Consider the following 25,151-nt stretch of genomic DNA (forward strand, 5'->3'; position numbering starts at 1 on the left):
CCCATGTAGGGCTTGATCCCAGGACCTGGGGATCATGACCTGAGCTAAAGGGAGATGCTTAACTGACTGAGCCACCCAGGTGTCCCTGTGCTCAATCACTTTTATTAGGTCAGGAATTAATTTGCATTAATAGCTACTGCCTGAGACTTAGAAGCCTACATTGGTGGTTACTCTTTAGTAAAGAAATCTTAATCCCATACCTGTGTAACATACCTGTACAGCAAAGACATATTTCCAATCCTTGCTTAAGAAAATAGGGATGGGATTGAACCCTGCATAGCCTGCCCCTCCCCTGTGCACTTGCTCTCTCTCAAATAAAATTAAAAAAAAAAAAATTGGAACAAAAATACTCAGAAGGAATATGCTGTGGCTGTGTGTGTGTATGAAACACATACAGAAATAGTACAAAAAAGGAGAAAGGACTGTTGAACTCAGTGGTTCTAGGAAGGAATTTTCACATTTCAAATGAGAGTTTCCTGTAAATCAGCATATTGTGAATACAGATTCCTTTGTAAAGATTTCATGGTTGAATACAAGGTAGTAATTAATTGCCTGACTTTGAACTTTTAGTTTTCATAAAAATTCTTTTCATACAGGCCATTTTAATTGTTGAGGATAAAAATTTATTTGACCTGGATGGATGGAAGACAACCAGTCAGGGAACTGGTGTAGTGATGGTTTTCAGAGCCTTTCTTTCTATAGCAAAATATGATAAACCTGCCTTTCACAATTCTCATTGACATCACATCTGCAGGATTTTTATACTTGTAAATAGTTTTAAGAATATTTATTTTGTTTTTATTTTTACCCGCATCTGCAAAATTTGTGTGGATATCTGCAGTTTATTTATAGATATACAAGTTTCTGAATGCGAGCATTGAATGTGACGGTACACATATTCAAGTGAGAGGTTCTTTTTCTAATCAAGTAAAAATGGCCGGTACAAGACTCGAATTTAGAGGGAGGAGCTAAAGTTAAAAAAGAAAATCTTTGACAAGAAATGAGCTAAATAATGGCTTTCTCTGTGAAATAAATAGAGGCTGTTTTGTCTTGATCTCGGGTCTTTTTGCTTCCATTTTTCCCTAACTGAACACATGTACTTGTGCCTGTACACACACTCTTTTACATAGGCTTAAGTGAAAAGTGTAAATGCTCGAGAGCGCCCAAGTAAGGAAAGACAATGAAAGGATGAATGAATGGGCTTCCAAGCATCACTGAAGAGAAGCTTAAGTGGAAGAAGAGAAAGAAAGAATGGTTTGACAAACTCCTCCAACTGCAGTAGTGTAAAATATAGACATTTTGGGGTACAGTGAAAACAGTAAAGGATTTTTAAGAGCAGAATTGATTTGAATCCACTAGATCCCTCTATTAGGAAAAAAAAAGCCCCTGGAGCCTTTTTGTAGACATTTTTCCAGTTTTCGTCTAATTTATTGTGATAGCATCTTATCCTTCCTTATACTGTATAGGTGCTATTCATTAGAAGAGGTAATGGCTTTTTAATAATGTCATCCTGTATGGAAAGGGATTTCTTACCATGTGGGATATACACTTTGATTTCTCCACAGTACTGACAATGTATTTTCACTGTTTCCTGCAGAATTTTAAGTACCAGTTGTAACCCTTGACAGATAATTTCAGTTTCATAGAGAAAATACATTGGGATTTTTGAATGTGAAGACCAAAACTGGTCCCTACAAAGAACAAACCTGTTACTAGCTTTTTAACCTTCATGTTTAAACCAAGGAAGGTAACGAGCCAGCACTTATATATAGTTCCTATATATAAATATTACTGTGGATGCAGGAAATTGCAATATTTACCAGTAAATGCCTTTGTAATAGCAATGACAGAAACATCCAACGCATACTGGGTAAAACATTGTTTTTCTGCCTGTTTCCTAAAGATTTGTATGTTGTTGAGTTTTAATCTTTTTTTAAACTTAGAACACTGTTTTACCAGTGGTTTTTTAGTTTTGGACAGTTCCCTGGAGGTGTGCGGAGCATCAACACTTCCATATAGTGTTTGGTTGGTGAGACACGGTCTCCATTCTGTCACTCTCTTAGCAGAGAGAACAGCGTGTCCCTTTTCTTATGAAAAGGAAGAGCTGGGAAAAAAGCAACAAGAGTTGATTTCTGGTAGGTTCTCCCCATTTGAGTTTTCCCCAACTTTTGTTAAATCAAAATTAATGTGAAACTGTTGAGTCTTGGAAAAAGTCTGCGTATCTGGTAGTTCCCATGGTTTGCCCAAGTGGAGAAATTTATTAGCTAGTCTTGATTATAGTATCAATGTGGAGAAAAAAAGAAGTGTATGTTCATATTTGAGACATATTGAAGAGCTTTCATAATTACGATTTCTGAAAGAATATTTCTAAATAAGAAGAAGGGGCGCCTGGGTGGCTCAGTCGTTAAGTGTCTGCCTTCGGCTCGGGTCATGATCCCGGGGTCCTGGGATCGAGCCCCCGCATCGGGCTCCCGGCTCTGCGGGAAGCCTGCTTCTCCCTCTCCCACTCCCCCTGCTTGTGTTCCCTCTCTTGCTGTCTCTCTCTGTCAATTAAATTAATAAAATCTTTAAAAAAAAAAAAAGAATAAACTATTTGATTATGGGGAGGGAACGAAAAACATGATAGAGTTAAATCTGGGTGGGGAATGAAGGGATTCTGAAATACTGAAACTGGTTGTTTGTTGTGAAGTGTAACCCTTAAGATGTCATGTTTCATCTTCAATTTCTGTTATTAAGATGGGAGGTTGAAAACAGTTTGGGCCTTTATTAAGATTGTATTGGAAGCCACACCACTTAGTTTTTAACAAAAACAGCAGTTCCACTGAGGTGAAGCCATTAATGAACCTTTACATATGAAAGTAACAAATTAAACCTTATAATAAGATTCTTTTGTAGTATAGGAGGGAGTAAAATTAACAGGTTGTCACTACACTGTGCTCCTGTGTTTCTGTTTAGTATTTGCACCCCATTAGGGAGTCAGAAATGATTGTTCTAAAAGTTTAAAACTTTATCTTGCAAAAATGTTAATAGTCCATGATTAAGAGTGGGAAAAAGGGGTAGGTTTTACTAGAATGAATGGGACCCTAGCAAGAGCTTTGCTTCATACTTAAAAAGAAGAAACCTGTCCTGCCTTTTCTGTGTCTAATTCATAAGAGGAAGTCCTTATTGACACTTGGGGGAAAAAAGCTGCAAATTGAAAATGTGGAGAAAGCTATCTTTTCAGAAAATAGTTTTAGATTGGAGATTAATTGTGAAACTTCGAGATTAATATTAGAACCCGAAGGCTGTTTTTATTTAGTGCATCTTATTGAATAAATGATTTCTTAAATCCTTTTCCCCCTCATACCCTAATCTGCTATTTCTCTTGAGCAAGGCTCTTCGAGAGAGGCATTTGTTCTTTCTCCGCTGACCATTGGTTCTTACCTTTTGCCTGTCCTTTAAGTAAATCTGTTTCCCTTCTCCTTCTTCCTTAGCAGCCCTTTTTGATAGTCAAAGTTCTGGGTTTTGTTTTTCTCAGCAAAACAAGGAGAATTGCCAGAACACATTTTTCTAAATCATTGCTTCCATCATTGTGTCCCAGCCATCTCCAGAGATCCGGAATGGCAGCTTTTGCTGACCGTGTTAAATCTATACACCCTGTCCGGTCCCAGAGTCCCCCTGTCACTTTGCTTGGTTCACTTCAGCTGCACTTACTGGTAGTATCTGTCAGATTGGTGGTTCTGGCTACCCCTGCACCTAACCATATTGAAATCCTGTGGGATACTTGCTGTAGCAGGGTTAAAGCCTCCTTTTCCACTACATTCTTCATTGCCTGCCCTGTTCTGTGAATATCAGTAATCTAAGTAGCACTGTCCAATTCACAGTTTTGGGCTGATTCTCTTTTATTAGCTCTTTGTTGAATATTGTTTTATCTCATAGTGAAAGTTGAAGTAGTACTTGTTGAAATATTTAAAAATAACTTCGTAATCATCATCATCTTCATAATACAGCTTATGCTTTAGCAATTACTGTATGCCAGGAAGCGTCCCATTTAATCTTCAGAGCATGAGTTATGTACCATTAAGGCATAAATGACTTGCTCAAGGTCTTACAGGTAGCAAGTGGGTGTGCTATATTCTGAACCTAGTCTGACTCCAGAGTCTAAGGTATTAACCATCATGTAACACTGTTGGTCTGATTGAGAGAAATAGTGTGTAGATTGTCAATACCCTAAATTACAATTGTAAGTATATATTTTCCTTTCCTCCCAACAAAGAAAATTTTCATACATAGAAGCTGGAAGAATTGTCCAGTGAACACTCATATATGTGTATGTATACATATATATTTACACACACACACACACACACATACACACACACACACACCCATACACCCATTTCCTAGATTTTGTGGTTAACATTTTGTTAGATGCTTTATCACATATTTATCTATTCCTGTGTCCATCTTATTGTTTGGATGTATTTTTTTTTTTTTTTAAAGATTTTTTATTTATTCATGAGAGACAGAGGGAGAGAGAGAGAAGCAGAGGGAGAAGTAGGCTCCCAAGGATCAGGGAGCCCGATGCGGGACTTGATCCCAGGACCCCGGGATCATGACCTGAGCTGAAGGCAGATGCTTAACCATCTGAGCCACCCAGGCGCCCTGTTTGGATGTATTTTAAAATAAGTTTGCAGACGCTTGTATACTTCACCTCTAAACACTGCAGCATGCTTATCATTAACTGGAGTTCAGTTTTTTATGGAAAATTTTATACACAATGAAATGTACAGAATTTAAGTGTACTATTTGATTAGTTTTTATCAGCACACACACTTTGTAATCCAAACCACTATTAGAGATAGATATGGTTATCTTTTTAGTGAATATTTGACTGTCTTATAGTTCAAGTACATGAGCTAGCTGTACCTTTGCTCCCCAAATTAAAACCTGCTTTTCTGATTGTCCCATGATCTTTGGTTCTTTAGTTTACCGCACTGACCTTATGGAGGGCAGGGCCATATCTAGCACCTACTTGGCGTGGAGTACATACTCAGAGGTTCCATGAATGATGAACTTGTTACGGTAGTAATCATTCTCACTTCTAAAACAGTGTATGTGCAGACCTTTATTTGGAACAGTTTCTAGATGGGTAATGTTTAAGATCATTTTCCTGAATTAAGCTGACCCAATTCCCATTTATTTCCAATAGAACATTCTTTGCTCAAGTGGCTTTGATGTTGAGGGGATGCTGCCCTTGAAACTCATCCTTTTTTTGTTGACTGCCATTTGATAGATATTGTTTAAATATGCCACAGACTGATATAGGAGGAAGGTGTGTTCCTGTGAATCTTTTCTCCATCTACTCTCATTCCCCTGGTAATCTCAATCAGTTCTGTGACTTTAAATACCCATGTTTACTATGATGACTTCAAAATGTATATTTCCAGTCTAGATCTCTACCTTGGACTTGTCATCTTTACTTGAAAGGCTAATAAACATTTTGATTTTAGTATGTCAAAAACTGAATCTTAATCTTTCCCATCTTTCCCCTTCCCAAATAATGTCCATTCCAGTTGATACCAAGGCTTGGAATTCAATTAGTTTAAATGTTAGTTGATAACAGGATAAAGCAGCTAGCCTTTCATGGGTTTTATCTAATCCCCAGGCCACCCTGCCTTCATTTTAAACTGAGGGTGTGTGTGTTTAAAAATTGACATAAAATATTTAAAAGGTGAGATTTTCAAAATACTATTTATATGTTTTCGGAGGCTAGTAGATTTGTGTTTTTTATGGAAATATGTTTAATAGTTTTTGTAATAACTTACGGTGATGCCTTTGGGAATGTCAACTAGGTATACTTTAGATAAACTATGGTTTGTTTGGTTCTTCACATTTTATCTGTAATTCATCTCACATCTAAATTTAAGTGAGCACAAAATGGGTGATAGCACTTATGCATTGTGATATTTTTTTGACACCTCAGAAACATTGCTTCAAAAGGGAGAGAATGCTTGACCACCTGCTGTTAGGTTTTCATGGAGAGTAATAGATAAATGTTAGACTGGCAGTTTTAACACAGTAATAAAATGAGCTCTAGTTGTTGGAAGATGAAGGCAAGTGTCAGAGAGCAGCTCTGCACACATTGGTCTAAAACGGGTTGTCAGGAGAGAAGAGGGAGATGTGATAACAGCAGTGTTCTAGATGCCTACAAGAGTGTGTTGAGGGTGGTAGATCCTTTTCCCTTGCTTTCTCACTGCTGTTATTTTTTTTCCTCGTGAACTTCCAGGGAAAGTTAGGGAGGTTGCTAAGAGAGGAGTAGCACCATCAGGGTCACTTGTCAGCACAGTTGTTAGTGTGTGCCACGTGCAGCAGTCCTAGCATGAGTAGTCCTAGTATTACCAGTGCCTCATGCTCATGTCTTTTTCCCTATGGAGAGCAAAAACTCTCAAAAGTACTTACACATGAAAGATCAGTATTTTTGTGGCCAGTTTTATGGAATCCTGACAAAAAAAAAAATTTTACAGCATAGATGAGGGAAGTAAGGATTATGGCCTGTCATTACCCCAAGAATTCTACATTTCTGAAAATTTCACAACCATGTCCTGTGTAACCATATCTTCTTTGCCCAAGACACATTCCCCACCCCCAAATAAAACCAGTAAAATAACTATTCATATTAAAGATGTGAAGGGTGTTGGGGATTTTATTTGGTCACAGAGCTAGGGTGAATGCTAATTATTAATGCAAAAATGGTACTTTTCTTAAATGACTGTATTTCTGGTCTTTTGAAAGTAAAAAAAAAATGAATAAACATTATTTGATACTTGAATCTTATTCAAAGGGAAAGGTAAACTGAGGACAACTCAGGTGAGTGATTGTGTTTCTGTTAGTGTCTCCCTAATTGTGGGGATCATTTTGCAGCTGATAGTTACTTAGTTTTGTGGAGTCAAGGAGTATCTTTAAAATTACAAGTATTTCTGGGGCACATCGGTGGCGCAGTCAATTAACTGTCTGACTCTTGGTTTTGGCTCAGGTTGTGATCTCAGGGTCATGGGATCAAGCCCTGTTTTGGGATCCATGCTCGGCATGGAGTCTGCTTGATATCCACCCCTTCCTTCTCCCCCACCTCCTCATGATGCATGCGCGTGCTCTCTCTCTCTCTCTCTCTCAAAAAAAAAAAAAAAATTACAGGTAGTTTTATTTTTTTTTATTTTTTAAAGATTTTATTTATTCATTTGACAGAAACACAGCGAGAGAGGGAACACAAGCAGAGAGAGTAGGAGAGGGAGAAGCAGGCTCCCTGCTGAGCAGGGAGCCCGATGTGGGGCTGGATCCCAGGACCCTGGGATTGCGACCTGAGCCGAAGGCAGACGCTTAACGACTGAGCCACCCAGGCGCCCTACAGGTAGTTTTAAAGAAGGTTTGTGCTCAGCTTTGGATATACCGCAGCTGAATGGTTTCTGCTCAGTAAGGTGCTTTTCCTTGGAATTTCCTTGGAGAATCAGGTATGGGAAGAGCTTGTAAATGTGCTGGTAACTGAGGATCAAAAAACAAGCCCAGTTTCAAGAGATGTGGGAAGATGGAGAAAAGTTGTGAATGAAGGAGGAGATAAAGTCTTTTTCCTTGCTGGGTAAACTGGACCATGATCTTGGAAAAACAATCAAAAGAAGTTCTTGTCTTAAAAAATTTGGTAGACTCAATGTGTGTATTCATTCAGACAGGTTAATTCTGAGCAAGCTTTATATTTAATATTTTGGTAATGTGGAGGATCATCAGCAATCATGAAACATAACCTTCATATATGCACTGAACTGATAGGTTATCTTTGTGCTTTTTAATTTTCATACTTCCCTTCATATCAATAATTCTGGCAAATCTGCCGAGAAACCAAATCTGCCATGGTTGGATGGACCTCTTCCAAAATTAGATGTGGTAGACTTAAAGTGCATTTATCTTCTAAGCAAAAAAACAAAACAAAACAAAAACATAATTGTGATCTTTAATCCTCAGCCATGTATTTTGTCCTAAAATTGTCAGAAGCTGAGATATCAATGAGATTATTTCTTATTTCTTTTGAAAAATAGTTTCTGTTTATGATAATGGGTAAAATATATGTTGTCACATATAGTTTTATTGAACAAGGACAAAAAGACATCACTGGATTTTAAGTAACTGCCTTACTCCGAAGGAATTTTGGAAATAAGGATTTTATCTTTTGAAATTTAGCCTTAATTCATAAAGCCAAAGTAATGTCATGTGTAATATTATAATGCATTTTATAAAGCAGATTACTTGACTGTGAAATAATGTGGTTAGTTTTATATCAATGCTAGATACAAGAAGTGTATCCAGTCTATTGTCTTATTAAAGGCTGTTGCTCATTATCAGTCTTCATTTTGGATACTACACATTAATTTAGTGAGGGAAGTTAGTCTACAAAGTAGAGTTTCATGAACTAATGCTGAGGTCTAACATGTTTTTAATGTGATTATATTCTCTACTTGATGGATCTGTTGCAACTAGTTCTCCACATACTGCAGTTAAAAAAGAGCAAGCATTTATTGAACCTTTACGGTGTTGCAGCCTGTTCTCCGTACTTTACGTGGATTAAATTTCCCTTTGGTTGTTACTACTATTAATTCCATGTTAGGGATGAGAAGCTTAAGGCACAGTGAGGTTGAAGGACTTGTCCACAGTCACAGGTACAAGTGTGGAGTAGGTCTCTTAATCACTGTGCTCTTTATTCCTGTTGAAATCTAGGTGTTTGTTCTAATAGTTATAGAATGAGTTAAATTTTAAAGGGACAGTTAAATTTCTGACAGTTATCAGACCAGTGAATGCTTTATCTTTTTAAATGCTTTCTTTCTTAGAAAATTAGTTGTCATCTTAAAGATTTTTACCCAAAGAGAACACTTAGGATTATCATCAGCACAACTAGAGATTATGCATGGAATGTGCTTCTTTTCATTCATGATGTAGTTAAAAGATTTTTAAATTTTAAGTTGTACTCATCTAGAAGACTTGTAATGGAGCAAATATTCACTGGGTATCTCTTAGGTGATGGAACACTGTAGTTGGTCCCAGGGATGTGATAAAGAGGAAACATGAACTGCTGACCCAAGTAGGTGCATATTCAATCTTGCTGACTTTATAGGCTTCACCCTTGGGTCACCACAAAGCATGCAACATGCTTGCGTAGGCTTCTTACTCTTAACTTTTTAAAGGATTTACGTGAAGAACAAGTCTGCCTGTTCTTCATAACCTCCTTGGAGATATTGTCTGACATTTTTTCTTACTGTTCCTACAACCAGCTCTATTTTATAAGTAATTCACAGGGCTTTGCACTTAAGTGTCTCTACCCCCCAAGTAAACCAGTGTGCTTCTTTTATCAGATGAAAGCTGTTGGTTTTGTTCTTTGTCTTAGCCACCAGGAAGATCAATGCCAAATTAGTGTATACTAGAAATAACTATTTCATTATTCTACTAGGGCTTTTTTTTTTTTTTTTTAATAAGTTACCACAACTCTTTAGAATCTGGTGAAATATTTAGACATACATAAAATACTTGCGTTGTAATTTCAGGATGTTCTTGCATTCCATAAAACATATCCTGGACCCTTAGAGTTAAGAATCCCTGCTTCTGATCTTTTCATATCCTTATTTAAAACATTTAGTACATATGAGTGTATTACGCTATGTTTCCTTGACTTCATAGAAGTAGGTCATATAAAATGATAGTTTTCAAAGGTTTAAGGTGCTGAGCATTTGCCCTCTATGTATTTGGTAGCTAGCCCATAGGAAATATTTTCGTCTATCTCAAGAGGAACTTTTTTGCTTCTCATGGTGATGAAGCAGGTGGGCTGATATCAATGGCTGTATAGTTTTTGTCTAATTTTTCAAAAGAAGCAACCTAGAGGCTTTACATATATATTTAAGTTATACACATATGTGTATGTGTATTTGTGTATAAATATGTGCATGTGCACATGTGAATTTTTTGTACAAATACCACAGCCTAAACATGGAGTTCTTGTGCTCTGAACACAATTTTGAATGGAGAGTCAGTAAGTGAAGTTAGGACATTTTTACATCTCTCTACCATAGTTTTTGGTAAAGTGTCTTGATGAAAGTTGTAAAACTGCTTTGGGTTTGTCTCTGGGGCTACAGTTTTAAAAACTGGTTCTCAAGTGAGGGAAGAGTCATCTTCTGTCTAAGGGTGGTGGTAGGGTTATTGGCCCTTGCTTTCAGGCAAATTGTTCAGAGATTCTCCTTCATGTTGGGTTTTTGGTGGGAGGTCCTGAGTTGGGAGGCCATGTGCTGGGCTTTGCTCTTGGGCCTCCATGTATAAAGGATGGTTTATGTTCAGATTGCAGACTTTGCTGAATAGGGTGCCTCACTGTACTTGCCTTTGGAAATTTCTTCCTCTTTAATGTCCCCTGTGGATAGGGGAAGGGGGCTCAACATGTGTCCCTAAAGAGTGTTCCCAAAACTTTGGCTAGTGAGGAGGGACTCATGCTAAGGAGGCGCAATGTTTGGAATAGCTATGATTTTTCACCTCTCTTTCTCTTCTCTCTTTGTGAAAGACAATTTGTAGTACATTTTGTCTAAGGGAGATTTGAGTATCCAGCTGGTTAGATATATTTAAAGAGAGGGAAAAAAAAAAACCACTTGAAACAGACCTTGAAGAAATCTATTATAAATTTGAGTGGGAACCTGAGAATGCTGTGGCATACAGGCAAAATAATTAAAATAACTAATTAAAATAACTGATAAATGAAATGTAGCTTTACATGGGATTGTCAAGATTTAAATGTACTAGAATTAGGTTAATAAGCTCTTTTAACTCCATAAAGTATAGGAATTCGGTTCTGTGTTCAATTTGAAGCCACCATCACCTGTGCCCTCTAGTGCATACATGATGAGTTTGACTGTAAAATTTTGTGCTGTGGTTCCTGCCTCTGCCCTTGTTAGTGCTGAGATTCCTGGTGTGATAGCTCTCTTAGCCTCTCTGATCCCCTCATCCGTGGGTGAAAGGGGTGGCCTTGTTTCTTCCTGCCCATGGGGTCCTGCTGCACTGCTCTGGGCCTGAGAAGTAGTAGGTGCATCCTGTCAATTGTGGCAGCTCCTGGCAGTCAATTCCTTGAGACCAGGGCACTTTTTGCATACACACTCCGCCCCCTGCCCCAACATGCTGCCCAGGCATAGCATCTTATCCTGGGGATGTTCATTGCAAGCAAGGATACTACTTAAAAATCTTACCTTCCTTTTCCCTATCCATATTTGCTGAGCTGGTGTCTCAGAGTAGGGTAGAGTAGGTCATGTAAGGATCCTAGAGATCCCAGCATGGTCAGCACCTATGGACATCCCTCCCAGGAATGGTGTGTAAGGTGCTGCTGGTGTCTGTCCCCACCAGTGGATCCCCAAGGTAAAGGCCAAGTTGCTGTTTGCTGGGTACAGGCGATCTTTTTGAAGCTCCCCAGGATGTAGTGGCAGTCCACTTTTGGGGAGGGTGCGAAGCCAACCTTAAGCCGACCTTAGGCCCTTTGATCCCCATGGATAGCTGTTTGTCCAGTCCCTAAGGGTTGTGACAGAGCAACTTCTTATTGCATACTTGCTAGTTGTTTGCAGGGTAGCTTTTTGGCTAGCGCTTTCCCCACCCCACTCCCCACCCAGCCACCACCACCCTGTCCTTTACTTTGTTCTTCGCTTTAGTTTAACCTTTCTCTCAATGAAGAGACTCGATTAGGTGCCCTTTACTCAGCTGACACACTTGGCATTGTAGAGAATTTGGTACAAAACAAATGTCCATTTAAGGTTTCTCTTAAGGTTTTTCAAGTTTCACAGGTCAAAATTGATAGCCTACCAAGGAAAAGCTTTAAAAAAAAAAAAGACATTCACTTTTTACAGTATACACAGTTTTAATAACAAATCTTTCCTGTACACTGCACTTTGTTACCACCCACCTCCCCCAGCCCCATTATAATAGTATTTTCTTCCCACCCCCCAACCCAGTGCCCATCTCCCAGCAAAAACAAAACAAAACAAAAAATGGCTCTTAAGATGATTGAACACAATGTGTTTTGGACTGTACTTTTAGTGTCCAGTCTCAGTGTTGATAGGAAAGTTCACCAAACATTCCATATATCAAACTTTTTTTTAAGATTACCAAGGAAGAATAGGTTAGTTGAAGGAGTAAGCAGATGTTTCCAAATGTTTGTAATAGCTGTATGAAATCTTGAAAAGTCATTTTCTATGTGTTTTTGGCCTTATTCAAGTACTGTGAGTTTGCCCTAGGTTAAGAACAGAAATATATAATTACCTATAGATGACCTTATCATCTTTATCTTCATCTTTTTCTGGTTGAAGCACTTAAGCCAATAAAATATGAAGATCATGTCCCAAAACAGACTTTTGAGAAAAGTCTGTCACTATATTGCTCTATTAGGAAAGTGATCATGTAAGTCAGCTTCTCAAAATATTATTTTAAAATTTCATATAGATACCCACATTTTAGGGAGAGAAACAGGCATTTATAGCTTTTTTGCCCTGATAGCATGTGTGGGAAGCATGCCTTAAGAAAATGATATGCCTGTTTTGAATTTTAGGATTTGGACCTAGCGATACAGAGGGCTCATTTTTATTGGAAAGATGGAGTCTAGCTCTTGGTGACTAGCATTAGAATAAGCAGATGGATTTTAATAATTAGTGGAGTTGGAAAGTTCAATCGATTCCATTCATTGCATTGGTATAGAAATTAACTTAGGCACATTAAGAAATTACATGTGTTAGTGCAGATTTTTGGCTTAAAAAATTAGTATCTTTGCTATTTGATGTTGGCAGTGGGTATTCTCTGAGTTGTGTGTGGATTTGCAGATTTATCAGCCCACTCTCATTTCAAAAAAGTGATTGAAATCCGTGGCAAGCTACAGAAATGAATATAAACGATTCCAAACAAGCTCTTGGTTACTAGGTGGGTACAGTATCATAGCCTGCTTAGCTTTTCTTTTTCCAGAGAGATTTAAATATTTTTCTGGTTCTTGATTAAGTGGTCATTTTCCTTTAACCTTGAAAGTGAAAAAAGACCGGGATTAGGAGGGGGATAGGCACTGAAGAGGATGAGATGACACTGATAAAACAAAAGCCCTAACATCATGTTACCAGGATCTGCAGTGTAGCAGTGATGCTCTTACACCCTAGCCAGTCGGTAAAGAGAGGACATACGACTCACAGTCTCATCTTCAAACCTGTGCCGATACCGAAACATAAATAGGCCAAAAATAAATGGAATCCTGCCTTCTTCAGGCATTTGAAAAGGGAAGTTTGCACTTTAAATGAAAAAGGAAAATGCTGTCTGGCACTGTTACTTACTTTTCTCTGAGAGCATTACCAAAAAAATGGATGGCAAAATATTTTATAGTTTTCGACTGGAAAGTATTCCTTAGTGGCTTTGCTATGCTGTTCCCCAGAATTTACTGAATGGCTTGCTTTCCCAATTACTTTTCTACATACATTAAGGATTTTATCAGTTGATGGTCCATTTTACTAAAGGTAATCTTTAGGATGAATGTGGGAATTCTCAGCCAGTATTTCTCATCCTTCTCTTCACAGTTCCAATTAATGTTGGTTGTGGATGAAATGATGGAAAATACTCCAGTGCTATCCCTCAGGGCTAGTGGAGTCTCTGTGTTCAGGGCACAGTTGTACTGTGACAGAGCTGTGCCCTGACAAATGGCCATGGTTACCCTGATAAATGGGTTGGTAAATTTTAGCTCATGGAGCTCTCATTTGTAATGGGGCTTCTGATCCAGTCCCTCTATAGGGAAGCAGTGAGCTGCACTCTCTGCCATAAAATCAGCTTCTGTCTCTGCCCGGGCAGGCCCAGGGTCTGGTTTAATAAGAAATGAAATGCTCACCGCTCAGGATCAGTTGAACACAGCTGGGCTGAGACTTTGCCAAACTAATCTACCCACCCTAAAAAATATAGAGAGCACATTTTTATCTTAATTTGTGATCTCATCTGCTTTTTTTACTGATACACGTTTTCTTTGAAATGTAGGTAGACACCCCTCTCTTAGTATTAAAGAAGAAAAAAATTACAGTTAAATCTCATGGGTTAAACTGTATTCTTAGCGTGTTTGCAGTTTAATCCTGGGGAGAAAATATGCCTTGAATAAAAGGATAACGTGTTAATGGTCATTTTAAGGGAATGATAACTTTTTTTTTTTAATGGTGGTGGTTTTCTCTAAGGATATATGCCTTTTTTTACATAGAGTCAATGTCAGTTGTAGAAATGATCATTTTTCTAAAATTAAGTCAGTCTAATTTAATGGGTTTTGCTACTATGTGCGTGGAACCTCGTTTATGGAAAAATTCTGTATGAATTGGTGACTTGGATCTAAATCCAAAATATGCCATAGTTTCTTTGTAGAAATAATAATCAAAGAAATGAAATACTTGTGGCTCTTTTCTGCATGAAAAGGGTGACATCATTATCATTTGTTAATTATGGAATGTTTCTATTAACACTCTCCCCTTTCAGCTGCAGGCCCCAGGGCCTTGCCCTGTTTGATGCAGATTATGTAGTTAACCTTTGCCTCACTCTTGGCTGCCTTTTAACTTAAGCTAAACTGTTTCTGTGGGTTACATTTCAAAATGCTGCCTTTCCCTTTCATCCCTTCACCTCCATGCCACCTTTGCGTTACCACTGTGTGGCTGCATAGGCATGTAGAGTGTTCTCCCACGAGAGAACACTCAGTAATACATTGCCTCAGTAAAACGTTGTTCCTTCACTTAGAAGGAACTGCTCTTACAGTGTGGATAGGTATCTTAATTAAACAAATATTAGCATATAATATTTAGAAAGTGATTTTTTTCTTGGTTCCTTTATATTCAGTAAGAATCAGTGTTATGCCTCTTGCTAGACAATTATTTTTAATTTGGCTTTTTGAGGTTTGAAGATCAGGAAAAGGCAGAAGAAAGAGGTTTAAAACCCCCTTGTCAAGGCATCTTTGATCATGAGGGAGGGAGAGAATTTGTGTGTGTGCTTTCAGCTAGAGGGAGCAAGTCACAGGATTGTTAAATTGACTCAGTTTATCTCTTTTCTCTCCAAAATAATTTCTAAATCTTTTTTTTACATGTAAATGTAAATACAGGATTTAGTAAACTAATTAGTAAAATGGTGATTTAATACTAGTTTAAAAAATTGTCTAAATGCCACAAAAATCAACATTTCCATTATAAGTCAAACTAGAGATGTATCACATGAAGTCAGTGTAATTATTTACTGTTGATTTCATTGTAATAAGACCTTTTCACAATCACTTGGATTCATTGTTTAAATATATTAAAGAGTCACTCAGCTTATTAGAATTACATAAAGGGTTCTGATTTCATAATGTGGACTTTGATAGTATCTACCAACCCAGGCAAAAACTCTGGATGAAGAGTGTTTAATATTTACCAGTCTTCAGCATACATGAAATTCTACTTCCCACACTGGCAGTAAATTATAGATTTGAGTAAATACCAAATTATTATACAAGAGAACTTTGTTAAGCTCCCTTTTAAGCAGCAAGCCAGTTGTGGTACTTGGGATGGAGAGCAGTGATCTAGCAAGTATTGATCCATATCTTTTTCTGCTCAGTAGCTTCTTTCCAAACTGTTTTCAGTAGAAGAAAATAGCGTATGGAGACCTTAGTGTAAATGTTTACACATGACAGTTTATAATTACATACATGAAATGTCTTATTTTGAAGTAAGCATTTTTAGACTTTGCAACAAGAGTGCAAATTAATATGGGCTTTGCATCATATAACACTTAAAATATGGTTTCATTAAAAAAATTAAAAATACTTCAACATGTCAAAAACTTAAGTCTCCACTTGGTTTGGAAAATTAGGCTTAATGTCACCATTGGTAAAAATTAGGTATGTATTTAGCCCCTACTATGTAAAATAGGTTACTTATCTGATGTAATTTTTGATGACGGGTCGATATTATACTTCACATTCTTTGTATGGCAGCTGCTGACACTTGCACTGTCCATAACCGTTAATGATGATGAAGGGTCCTTCATGGGTGGGTTCATATTCATTATACGGTCCTTGGTCTGACATGTTTGACATATGGAGTCGTGTTTGGGATCGGAGCTGCCTGTGGTTCTGAATCATTGAGCACTGCCTAATTCTTCTTAAAGTGGGAGGGCAGCACTTCCTGGAGATGAACACTATAAAAATAATAAAAAAGAAAGAAAACAATAAAGCCATTGTTCCTGTAATTACCCGCTGAGTGAAGATGGCATTGTCTGGTTCAGGAAAATGTTCCTCAGTAGTAACTGCTATGCCTGCAGTAGTTGGGATTTCTTTGTCTCCCACATGGTAACTTGATGAGCTTATTCTTTTTGTATATTCAGTGGTTGGATCTCTATAAGTTGTAGCCATGGCAGTGACAGTGGTTGATAAATTCCAGCAGAGCTGAAATCCGTGGACTGCATCTAGTATATCCTCTCCTTGGGTGTGGTCAGGGCTGTGACATAGGATGGAATGTTCCCACCGACCTTGGAAACTCCCCAGCCAGGAGGCCAAAGCACATATTCGAGGGCTGCATTCCCACAGATTGCCAGAGAGGCCGACGGTTGTGAGGGATCTCAGGGAGTTTAAGATCTTGGAATCAAGGCTATTTAACTTGTTGTTATCCATGAGGAGAATTTTAAGGTTAGGCATCGTTTCAAACACTGTCAGGTCGATGGCTTTGATTTCATTTCCAGTCAGGTCTAGTTTTTCTAAAGTGCCCCAGGTCCACTCCATTCCACATGTCAAGTTGCTAATTTTGTTCCATTGTAAGAAGAGTGTGTGCAGACTGCTTAGCCGTAGGAAATGAGCAAAATTAATCTTCGTCAGCTGGTTGTGCTCTAGGTGAAGCTCTCTCAGTTTGATTAATCCTGCAAATCCATTGCGAGCCAAACTTCGCAAACGGTTTGTGCTCAAATCCAGAAACTCCAGACTACGACAGTCCCAGAACAGACGTACTGGGATAGTCCGCAGGGAGTTGGACCGTAAATGCAAGGTCTGCAGCTTCCGAAGGCCGTAGAAGAGCTCTGGGTGCAGAGATGACAGCTGATTAAAAGACAGGTCCAAATTTTGCAGGTTAATCAGTTGAGTAAAAGTTGTGTTTGGCAAGTAAAATATTTTGTTGGAACTTAAGATTAATTCCTTAAGTTTATATAGTCCTTGAAAAGCATCTTCTTTTACTGTTGAAATTTGATTGTGGTCTAAGTGGAGCCAGGTAAGTTGACTGAAGCTGGCAAATTGATCCCTTTCGAGCTCTGTGATGTGATTGTGCCTCAGGGACAGGCCCAGAGAGCCCTTGTCTGTGGTGTTTGGCACTGAGCGGAAACCCTGGGAGTCGCAGTAGAAGAGCAGCTTCTCGCAGCGGCATTTGGGTGGACACGCCATACCCAGGGCAGGCAGCATTTTTAAAACCATACTCATTGCATATATTGCTGCCAGCATAGGGGCCCCTAATGGCCACTTGAAATGTAAGCCTGCAGAATATAATTTAAGGAAAACAAGAAGATAGGATATTTTTCAGCAGAATGTATGAGCTATTAAAAAAACAACAATAACATTATGGCGAAAGATTTCACTGCATATAATTTATTTTTCATTTGCTGCAGGAAAACTAACCTTGTTAGTATGACTAGAACAAAACTTAAACCATTAAGAAAAAAGAGCATGTTCTGTCATTAGCAATATATGCTTTTACCTAAACCTCAAAATCCAAAAATTTGACAGTGATTTCCCCCATAAAACATGAATTCAGTGGCTTATTTTAAAAAGCATGAATCCTTGCTGACTGTACAAGACACATAAATGCATGGACTTACCCATTCTTCTGAGCACATTGGAGGCTGCATTCAGTCGTGGTTGTTAGACTCAACGCAGTGAGTCTGTAAAAGGCTCTAACATGCAGGAGCCTTTGACCAGTTTCCTGTTTTCTGTGTCCCAGGCTTTCTGAGGAAAATTGAATCCACCAGGGTGAGTTATTTTTTCCTTAGGATATTCCTCTCGAAAGCATTGGTTTCATTTTCTCTGTCCTCTCTGCTTCCCCAAATCAGTTTCGAATGTAAGTTATTAATTTCGTCCTCCTTTAACTGCTCAGCTGGTTAATCAAAGCTTCCGTCTCTCCTTTCCGCAGCCGTTAGTTCTCTCGGTCTTAACTTGTTGATGGCAGATGGGCGGCTTGTTGCAGAGAAGAGCTCCTGGAGCAGCATGAGTGCATTTACTGAAAAGCTTTTCCGAGAAACGGCACAAGAATGGAATTGCTTATGTGCTGCGACCACACAGAACTGTATATAGGCTGACGTCACCGGGTGACGTGTCTTTTGTTTGGGTTTTCCAGAAGCTTTACTGTTATAAAGCACCGTGCTTTGTAACAGTATCGGGGTCGCTGTAAGACCCCTTGATTATAATAAAGCAAGAAAGAGAATCTCTGACTTAAAAACATGGTATTCCTTCAGTGTAGGCAGCAGCAGTGAGGTTATAATAAAGGCTGCATTCAGGGAGACCCATCTGAACAGTGAGTTGGGATAGCAGAGTGATGATTTTTAATGCTTAGAAGAGCCAGTGTTAGACTGCCGATTCTGCAGAGAGAGAGAGATCATCTAAATGGCCAGGAGCCTGCGCGATTTATGAAGTGCAGATTTAACGCCAGCCTATGCAGGGTAGTACCTGCTGCTCCAGTAGTTTGGAAAGCTACTCAATCACCTTGTTGTCAGGCTTGGTTAAAATAGAAGTATGACTGTGATTTGCTTTAGATGTGTTGGGAAACGAGCCAGGTGGGCTTGGATTCTTTGTCATTAAGAACTTAACATCCTAAACCAAGAATAAAGAGGGGGAAAAAAACCTTACAGTACAAAGTATTTCGTTACTTGGCTTCTTGAGAATTGAAGGGAACTTGAGTTAAAAGATGTCTCCTTTTCTCTCTCATTTTATAACAATGTTTTAATTATAGTGCTGATTGAAAAATAACGCTGATTTGATCTTTCGATGTCTTACTAGGAGAAAAGGTTAGGGTGATACTGTCATTTAATACTGCATGCCCTAAATAAATAGTGGAACGGAAGTGATTTAGGACAAGTAATAGAGCATGGTTGGATTCTGGTATAGTCCCTCATATTTACCTCAGACTCTCACCTACTCCTTCAACTGAAAGGAGTTGCTCAGCTGACCAACTGAGTGTGATTCGGGGCATTGTGGCCCCCATGTAACAGCATTTGCATACTTAATAGCTCTTATGACACACTTAAGAACTGACTTTGAGTCTAATACTCACTGTTGTTGGAATCTCTGGTGAATACAGAAGGTCACTCATACTTTGGAATAGGATTTTTGCTTTGGCTGTTCTTACTTAACTGTGTCTTCTCCCTGTCGAATAGTGCCATCACTTTTCAGAACTTGGTTATGAACGTACAGTTCCATGTTTGTTTTTTTTTTTTTTTAAAGATTTTATTTGAGAGAGAGCAAGCACGAGTGGGGGGCAGAGAGAGAAGGAGAAGCAGGCTTCTTGTTGAGCAGGGAGCCCCAACGTGAGGCTCAATCCCAGCACCCTAGGATCATGACCTGAGCCAAAGGCAGACGCTTAACTGACTGAGCCACGCAGGCGCCCCAATTCCATGTTTAATATAGTGTAAATGTGAAGGATTTCTCTAGCATTAGTCAGGGCCATATATTCAGGCCTGACAAGTCTAAGGCCTTTTACACATCTTACCTTACATTAATTTGGCCTTCCATGCCAATTTCTGTCACACCATTGGTGCTTAACCTGGAGGCAAAAATTTCAAAAATACCCACGGTGTCTGTGAAACCAGAACATCATTGGCCTGTTGTTTGGTGGCCTTGCCACTGGGCAAGAAGTCATCCTCTTAAGAGGTGTAGTTCCCATGTTGAGGGGTGGTACTGGAGTGAGGATTGGAAGAATCCAAGGTCCTGTGAAGGTGCTATGGAAACATCGATAACTGCAGGTGTATAGTCTGAGTCCTCTTAGAAGCAGACCCCAAGATGGATTAGAAGTATTAGAGTTTTATTTGGAAAACGCATGGGAGGTATAAAAGGAGAGAGAAGACAGTAGGAATACTCTGAGGGCCACTGGAGTCTTCATACCACAGGCAGGTCTGATACTCCAAAAGAAAAGAGGAAGGAAAGATTTGGCAGTCATAGACTGCAGTGCATCCTCAGGCCAGAGCCAAGCTCCCAAGCCAAAACTGCCCATGAGTGGAATCCCACATTCTTAAGAATGAGCCTGCAATAGTACTCCCACCATTTTCCTGCTTGCTGGTTAAGGAAGGGGGAGGTCTTGTTTTAGGCCTAAAGGATGCCACTCCCCCCACTGACCTTCATCTTTTCCAAAGTCTTATCTGCCCATAGGCCAGTTGTTAACCTTGAGTCCATAGACTGGTTTGCAGAATTTTATTGCTTGTGCATTTTCTGTGAATAAGTTTTAATCCGATTCTTAACAGGGTCTGTGATCCTGAGTGACAGAGTTCCTGTTCTACAGGAACTTTCTCCCAAAACATCTAAGGAGGGGGGAGTCTGATAAGGGTTGTCTCTTTTAAAAATTTTTTTCTCTAAGGAAACGCAGCCCTTGGGATACTGTAAATGCCTTATTGAATGAAGTCAGCTACTCCCTGATTCAAAACAAAACAAAACAAAAAAACAAAAAACCTTTGCCAGGCAGGAGGAACTGGATTAAATTCTTCCCTGAAGTAACCACTTTAGTTCCATGTGGAGAAAAGCATTAGAGTCAATTGGATTAGAGCAACCACAATTAGGGATGAGTTGTATGTGAAAATTTAAAAGGAAAAGCGTCTCCTTCCCCTTAGACCCTTGGTTCCTTTCTGCTCTCTAGTCTGCTTGCCTGCCTCTTATATATTAACAAATGGAGAATGCTTAAATTATATTATCCCAGCACTATTAGACCAGATTTGTGGGCAAGGGAAATTGCCCAGAGAAGCACCAGTGCAATCAAGAGTAATTATTTTTTGACACATCTGGAGAAGTGAGCAGTAATGCAACGGAGAAGAAGGCAGTAATACACAGTACCCAGAGAGTTCCTTCTAAGTCACTAGTCATCTTGCTCACTTGCCTTCTCTTTGGGTTCAAAAGGTTCAGTCTGTGGAACCAAAGAAGATAAGGTTTTGTCTTAAAGTTGGTGGAGTACACGGTTCCTGTTGATGGGATTTTGTATCATTTTTTGATCTTTAGCTCAAAGGACTAAACAGAGATCCATGTTCTTTCTGAAATAAACTTATCTTTGGTTTCATTTTGGGCAGCTTTACTCTCCATACATATGCCTTTGACTTAATTATTAAGTGGCGGTACAATCTCCAGAAAGCACTCTCCATATCATCTGTTTAAGTTTTCACTGCTTTGTTGTTGTTTGTGACAAGGCAAAGGAGAAGCAAAATCTCACTCATCTCTCCTCTCTGTGAATGGTTTTAAGCAAAAGTAAATGAGTCAAGTGGCAGGGCTTAGGTGCTGTAGTTACGTGCATTACTCTACATGAAAGTTTGCTTTTAATACGTATTGCTGAGTAGGGAGAATTATTTCCCTGCTTGGAGCGGCAGATGTACAGATACATGGAATTTTCTGTTCATTTGTGGTAGAGCCGGAGCTTGATTTTGCATTATGCTAAAAAGTCAAATGTTTCTTTAATCATTCCCAAATCCAAAAATTATAATAACTCTAGCACCAGTGGTGTTGCACATAGGTGCTCTGGAGAAGTATGTTAAATAAACCTAGTTGCTGTCAGTCTTGATCGCTACTTGGAGGACTTCCTCACGTTTATCAAAAAGTTACAGTCATTTTTTGGGTGGAGGTCCTAGATTTTGTGGGTCTGAGTATATCCCCTGCTAAGAACCTTTTAGGGTTTTTAGTTGGCAACCTCATATTTGGGCCTATATTAGAGTAAGTGAGTTTCTTTCAGAGGGAAGAAGGAAGGAAGATGAGAGAAGATTATGGTAAATCCTAGAATTGTTCACTGCTTTCATACTGCATGTATTCAGGGGCAAAGATAAGACTGTTCTTTTAAATTATTTGATATGCTATTTAGAAAAAAGGAAAAACCAGTGAGGTTCATGATGAACATTAGCTTGTTATCTTCCCAAGAAGCAAAACATACATGACAGAGGCAGGTAGAATGCCTAAGGATTGGTGGCTTTACCAGTTTATCATGTTGGGATGGACTAAAGAGTGATTGATAGTCCCAGGTGGAGCTGGAGGATCTGAGAGCATTCAGAACACTAGGTTCCTGGAGTCTTGGTCTTCCCTAGACCACTGTTGCGTGTAAACAAATAGGTGTGTAGTTGGGAATCTTTGTTTTCAAGTGCCTTTTTAAAGGTAAGCTGTCCACATAGGGCCAAGAATCCCCATTTTTGACTAGATCTTTGTCCCTATCCCTACCTGCCATTGATTTTGATTTTTAAATCAAAAATCTCTTATTAGTAAACATGACTGAGAAAGCAGAAGGGAGTAATGGTTCCACAGTGATGGTGAACTGTGTTCCTTTTGATGTTGTAACTTACAGACTTAGGGATTTCTTCTAGCTTTGGAGGCATGTGCTTTTTGGTAGTTTTTGCTAGTGGGGGTGGCGGGGCTAGGATTAGGTAACAGCCTAATTTTTCTGTGCTAGTGTTGTATTCTGTGTCCAGGACTAGGTAATTCAGCAGTAAATCTTGGGGTGATGCACTGGAGTCAGACATTAGGTGAGGGAAAAATCTTTCATAGAAGTTTGGGCAGAGGTACATTTCAGCTATGAAGATCTTTTATTTGGCCTACCGTAGACTCCAAACCAAATTGAACTATATTAAAGTCTTGATTAATGCACAGATTGATTGAAATTTGTATTGCCAGGCCTTTTTTTTTTTTAACTGTTTGCACAGTGGCTTCATCATGTTCATGTTTCCCCCATCCTGTGTGTGTGGCAGGCTTCATTTTTTTATTCTGAAATACAGCCAAGTTTGGCTTTGTCCTTCCTACTTCTCCCTCTCCATTTCCTAGTATCTTTCACTTTAGATGTGTTTCCTCCTGCCAACATAGGTGGCCCACAGGTATACAAAGCCATTTGCACAGAACAGAATTAAGTGTTATGAACCCATTCATATTTTCTTGAAGAATCCCTTTCAGTGTTAGAGGCCTTTGACCCAGTTGGCTAAACTTAAAGGGGTGAATTTGCATGTATATTGGCTAGATGCTAGCAGTTTTCATTGCTGAACCTTAGAAATGTCATTCCCTCAAAAATCTGGGGTAGAAGGACAGTGACATGTGCTAAGACAAGCAAAAAATTTGAACATGTGATGTCATCAGTGCAAAGAAAATCAGTAAAAAAGTTTGGCCTAGAGAGAAAAAGATCATTTCTTATTTTTATAGCAGCATGTCAACATTATAGCTGGGCTTGAGGTGAACCCATATTGCTGAAACAGTACTGCTAAGGCTTGACATCCTGTGGGAGCTGATTCTGAATTGTTTCTTTTGTGTATATGAGGGGGGTCTTTCTGTCTAATGGCTTCATAGTTTTTCCCTTGTATGGCTATACCATAATTTATGGACATGTAGTTTGTTTTGAGGATCTTGGCTTTTGCAGACAGTGTAAAATGAATATCCTTTTAATATCTTTGCATTCTTAGGCAAGTTTATATATAAATTCCTAAACATAAAATCACTGGGTTACAGAGTGTGTATATTTAAAATTGATAGACATTGCCACATTGCCTTCCAAAAAAGTTTTAAACCATTTCCTACTTCCCCAGAAGTCCGTAAGTGTTCACTAACCATCCCACCACCCCCCTTCCCACCCCCACACCATATTTAACAATATCTTGGAATCTAATAGTTGAAAAAAGCTTTCTTTTATTTCTCTTTATTTATGAGTAACAATGAACATCATTTTGTATGTAGGTGTATTATCATTTTTGTTCTTTTCTGTGAACTGTGTATTTCATTTGCTCATTCCCATGTGGAATTGGTCATTTTCTTAAAGATTTGTAAGCTGTTTTTTTTAATTAAATTAATTAATTTTGGGGGGCGCCTGGGTGGCTCATTCTGTTGAGTGTCCACCCCTTGATTTCAGCTCAGGTCATGATCTCATGGTTGTGGGATCAGGCCCCACGTTGGGCTTTCTTGTTGTTGTTAATCAACATAGAAATCAAAAGAGGCCCTGGTTTATCAGTCTTAGCCAGATTTTCCTAGTCAATTGAGCATTTAAAAATCCTTCTGAAATATCCTCACAGTTGAGTCATCCTAGTCTTTTTTCCCTGGGTTATTAATAGTTTCAAAATTAAGGCCTTCTTTTATGACCTTCATATACTTACTTTGTATACCTGTTTGCTTTATTTATTCATTCATTTATTTATTTTTAGTTTAAATTCAGTTAGCCAACATAGAGTACATCATCAGCTTCAGAGGTAGAGGTCAGTGATTCATCATTGCATGTGGCACCCGCTGCTCCTCACAGCACGTGCCCCCCTTAGTGCCCATCACCCAGTTACCCCCCCCAACCCTCCGCCCCTCCAGCAGCCCTTACTTTGTGTCCTGTGATTCAGAGTCTCTCCTGGTTTGTCTCCCTCTCTGATTTTTCCCATTCTGGTTTTCCCTCCCTTCCCCTATGATCGTCTGTGCTATTTCTTATATTCCACGTATGAGTGAAACCATATGATAATTGTCTTTCTCTGATTGACTTATTTTGCTCAGCGTAATACCCTCCAGTTCCATTCACATCAGTGTAAATGGTGAGATTTCATCCTTTCTGATAGCTAAATAATAACTCCATTCTCCATACACCACATTTCCTTTATCCATTCCTCTGTTGATGGACATCTGGGCTCTTTCCATAGTTTGGCTATTGGGAACCCTCTTACACTGTTGGGGGGAATGCAAGCTGGTACAGCCACGCTGGAAAACAGTATGGAGGTTCCTCAAGAAGTTAAAAATAGAGCTATCCTGGGGCTCCTGGGTGGCTCAGTCCATTGGGTGTCTGCCTTCGGCTCAGATCATGATCCCAGGGTCTTGGGATAGAGCCCTGCATCGGGCTCCCTGCTCAGTGGGGAGTCTGTTTTTCCCTTTCCCTCTGCTCCTTCCCCAGCTCGTGCTTGCTCTCTCTTTTTCTCTCTCAAATAAA

At 39.0% G+C, this 25,151-nt stretch overlaps 2 protein-coding genes across 4 annotated transcripts in view; one reads left to right on the plus strand and one right to left on the minus strand.

Annotated features, from left to right (window-relative positions):
• Positions 1 to 25,151, plus strand: part of CTNNA1 (catenin alpha 1) — a 315,689-nt gene that overhangs the window by 237,513 nt on the left and 53,025 nt on the right. The window lies entirely within an intron of this gene.
• LRRTM2 (leucine rich repeat transmembrane neuronal 2) lies at positions 11,960 to 18,593 on the minus strand. The gene is made up of 2 exons (XM_027606838.2): positions 17,866 to 18,593; positions 11,960 to 17,523 (listed from the first exon to the last, which is right to left on the minus strand). The coding sequence occupies exons 1-2, from the start codon at positions 17,867 to 17,869 to the stop codon at positions 15,977 to 15,979; spliced, it is 1,551 nt and encodes a 516-aa protein (XP_027462639.1). The 5' UTR covers positions 17,870 to 18,593; the 3' UTR covers positions 11,960 to 15,976.

Source organism: Zalophus californianus, chromosome 5 (genome assembly GCF_009762305.2).
Source record: "Zalophus californianus isolate mZalCal1 chromosome 5, mZalCal1.pri.v2, whole genome shotgun sequence".
Taxonomy (NCBI): Eukaryota; Metazoa; Chordata; class Mammalia; order Carnivora; family Otariidae; genus Zalophus; species Zalophus californianus.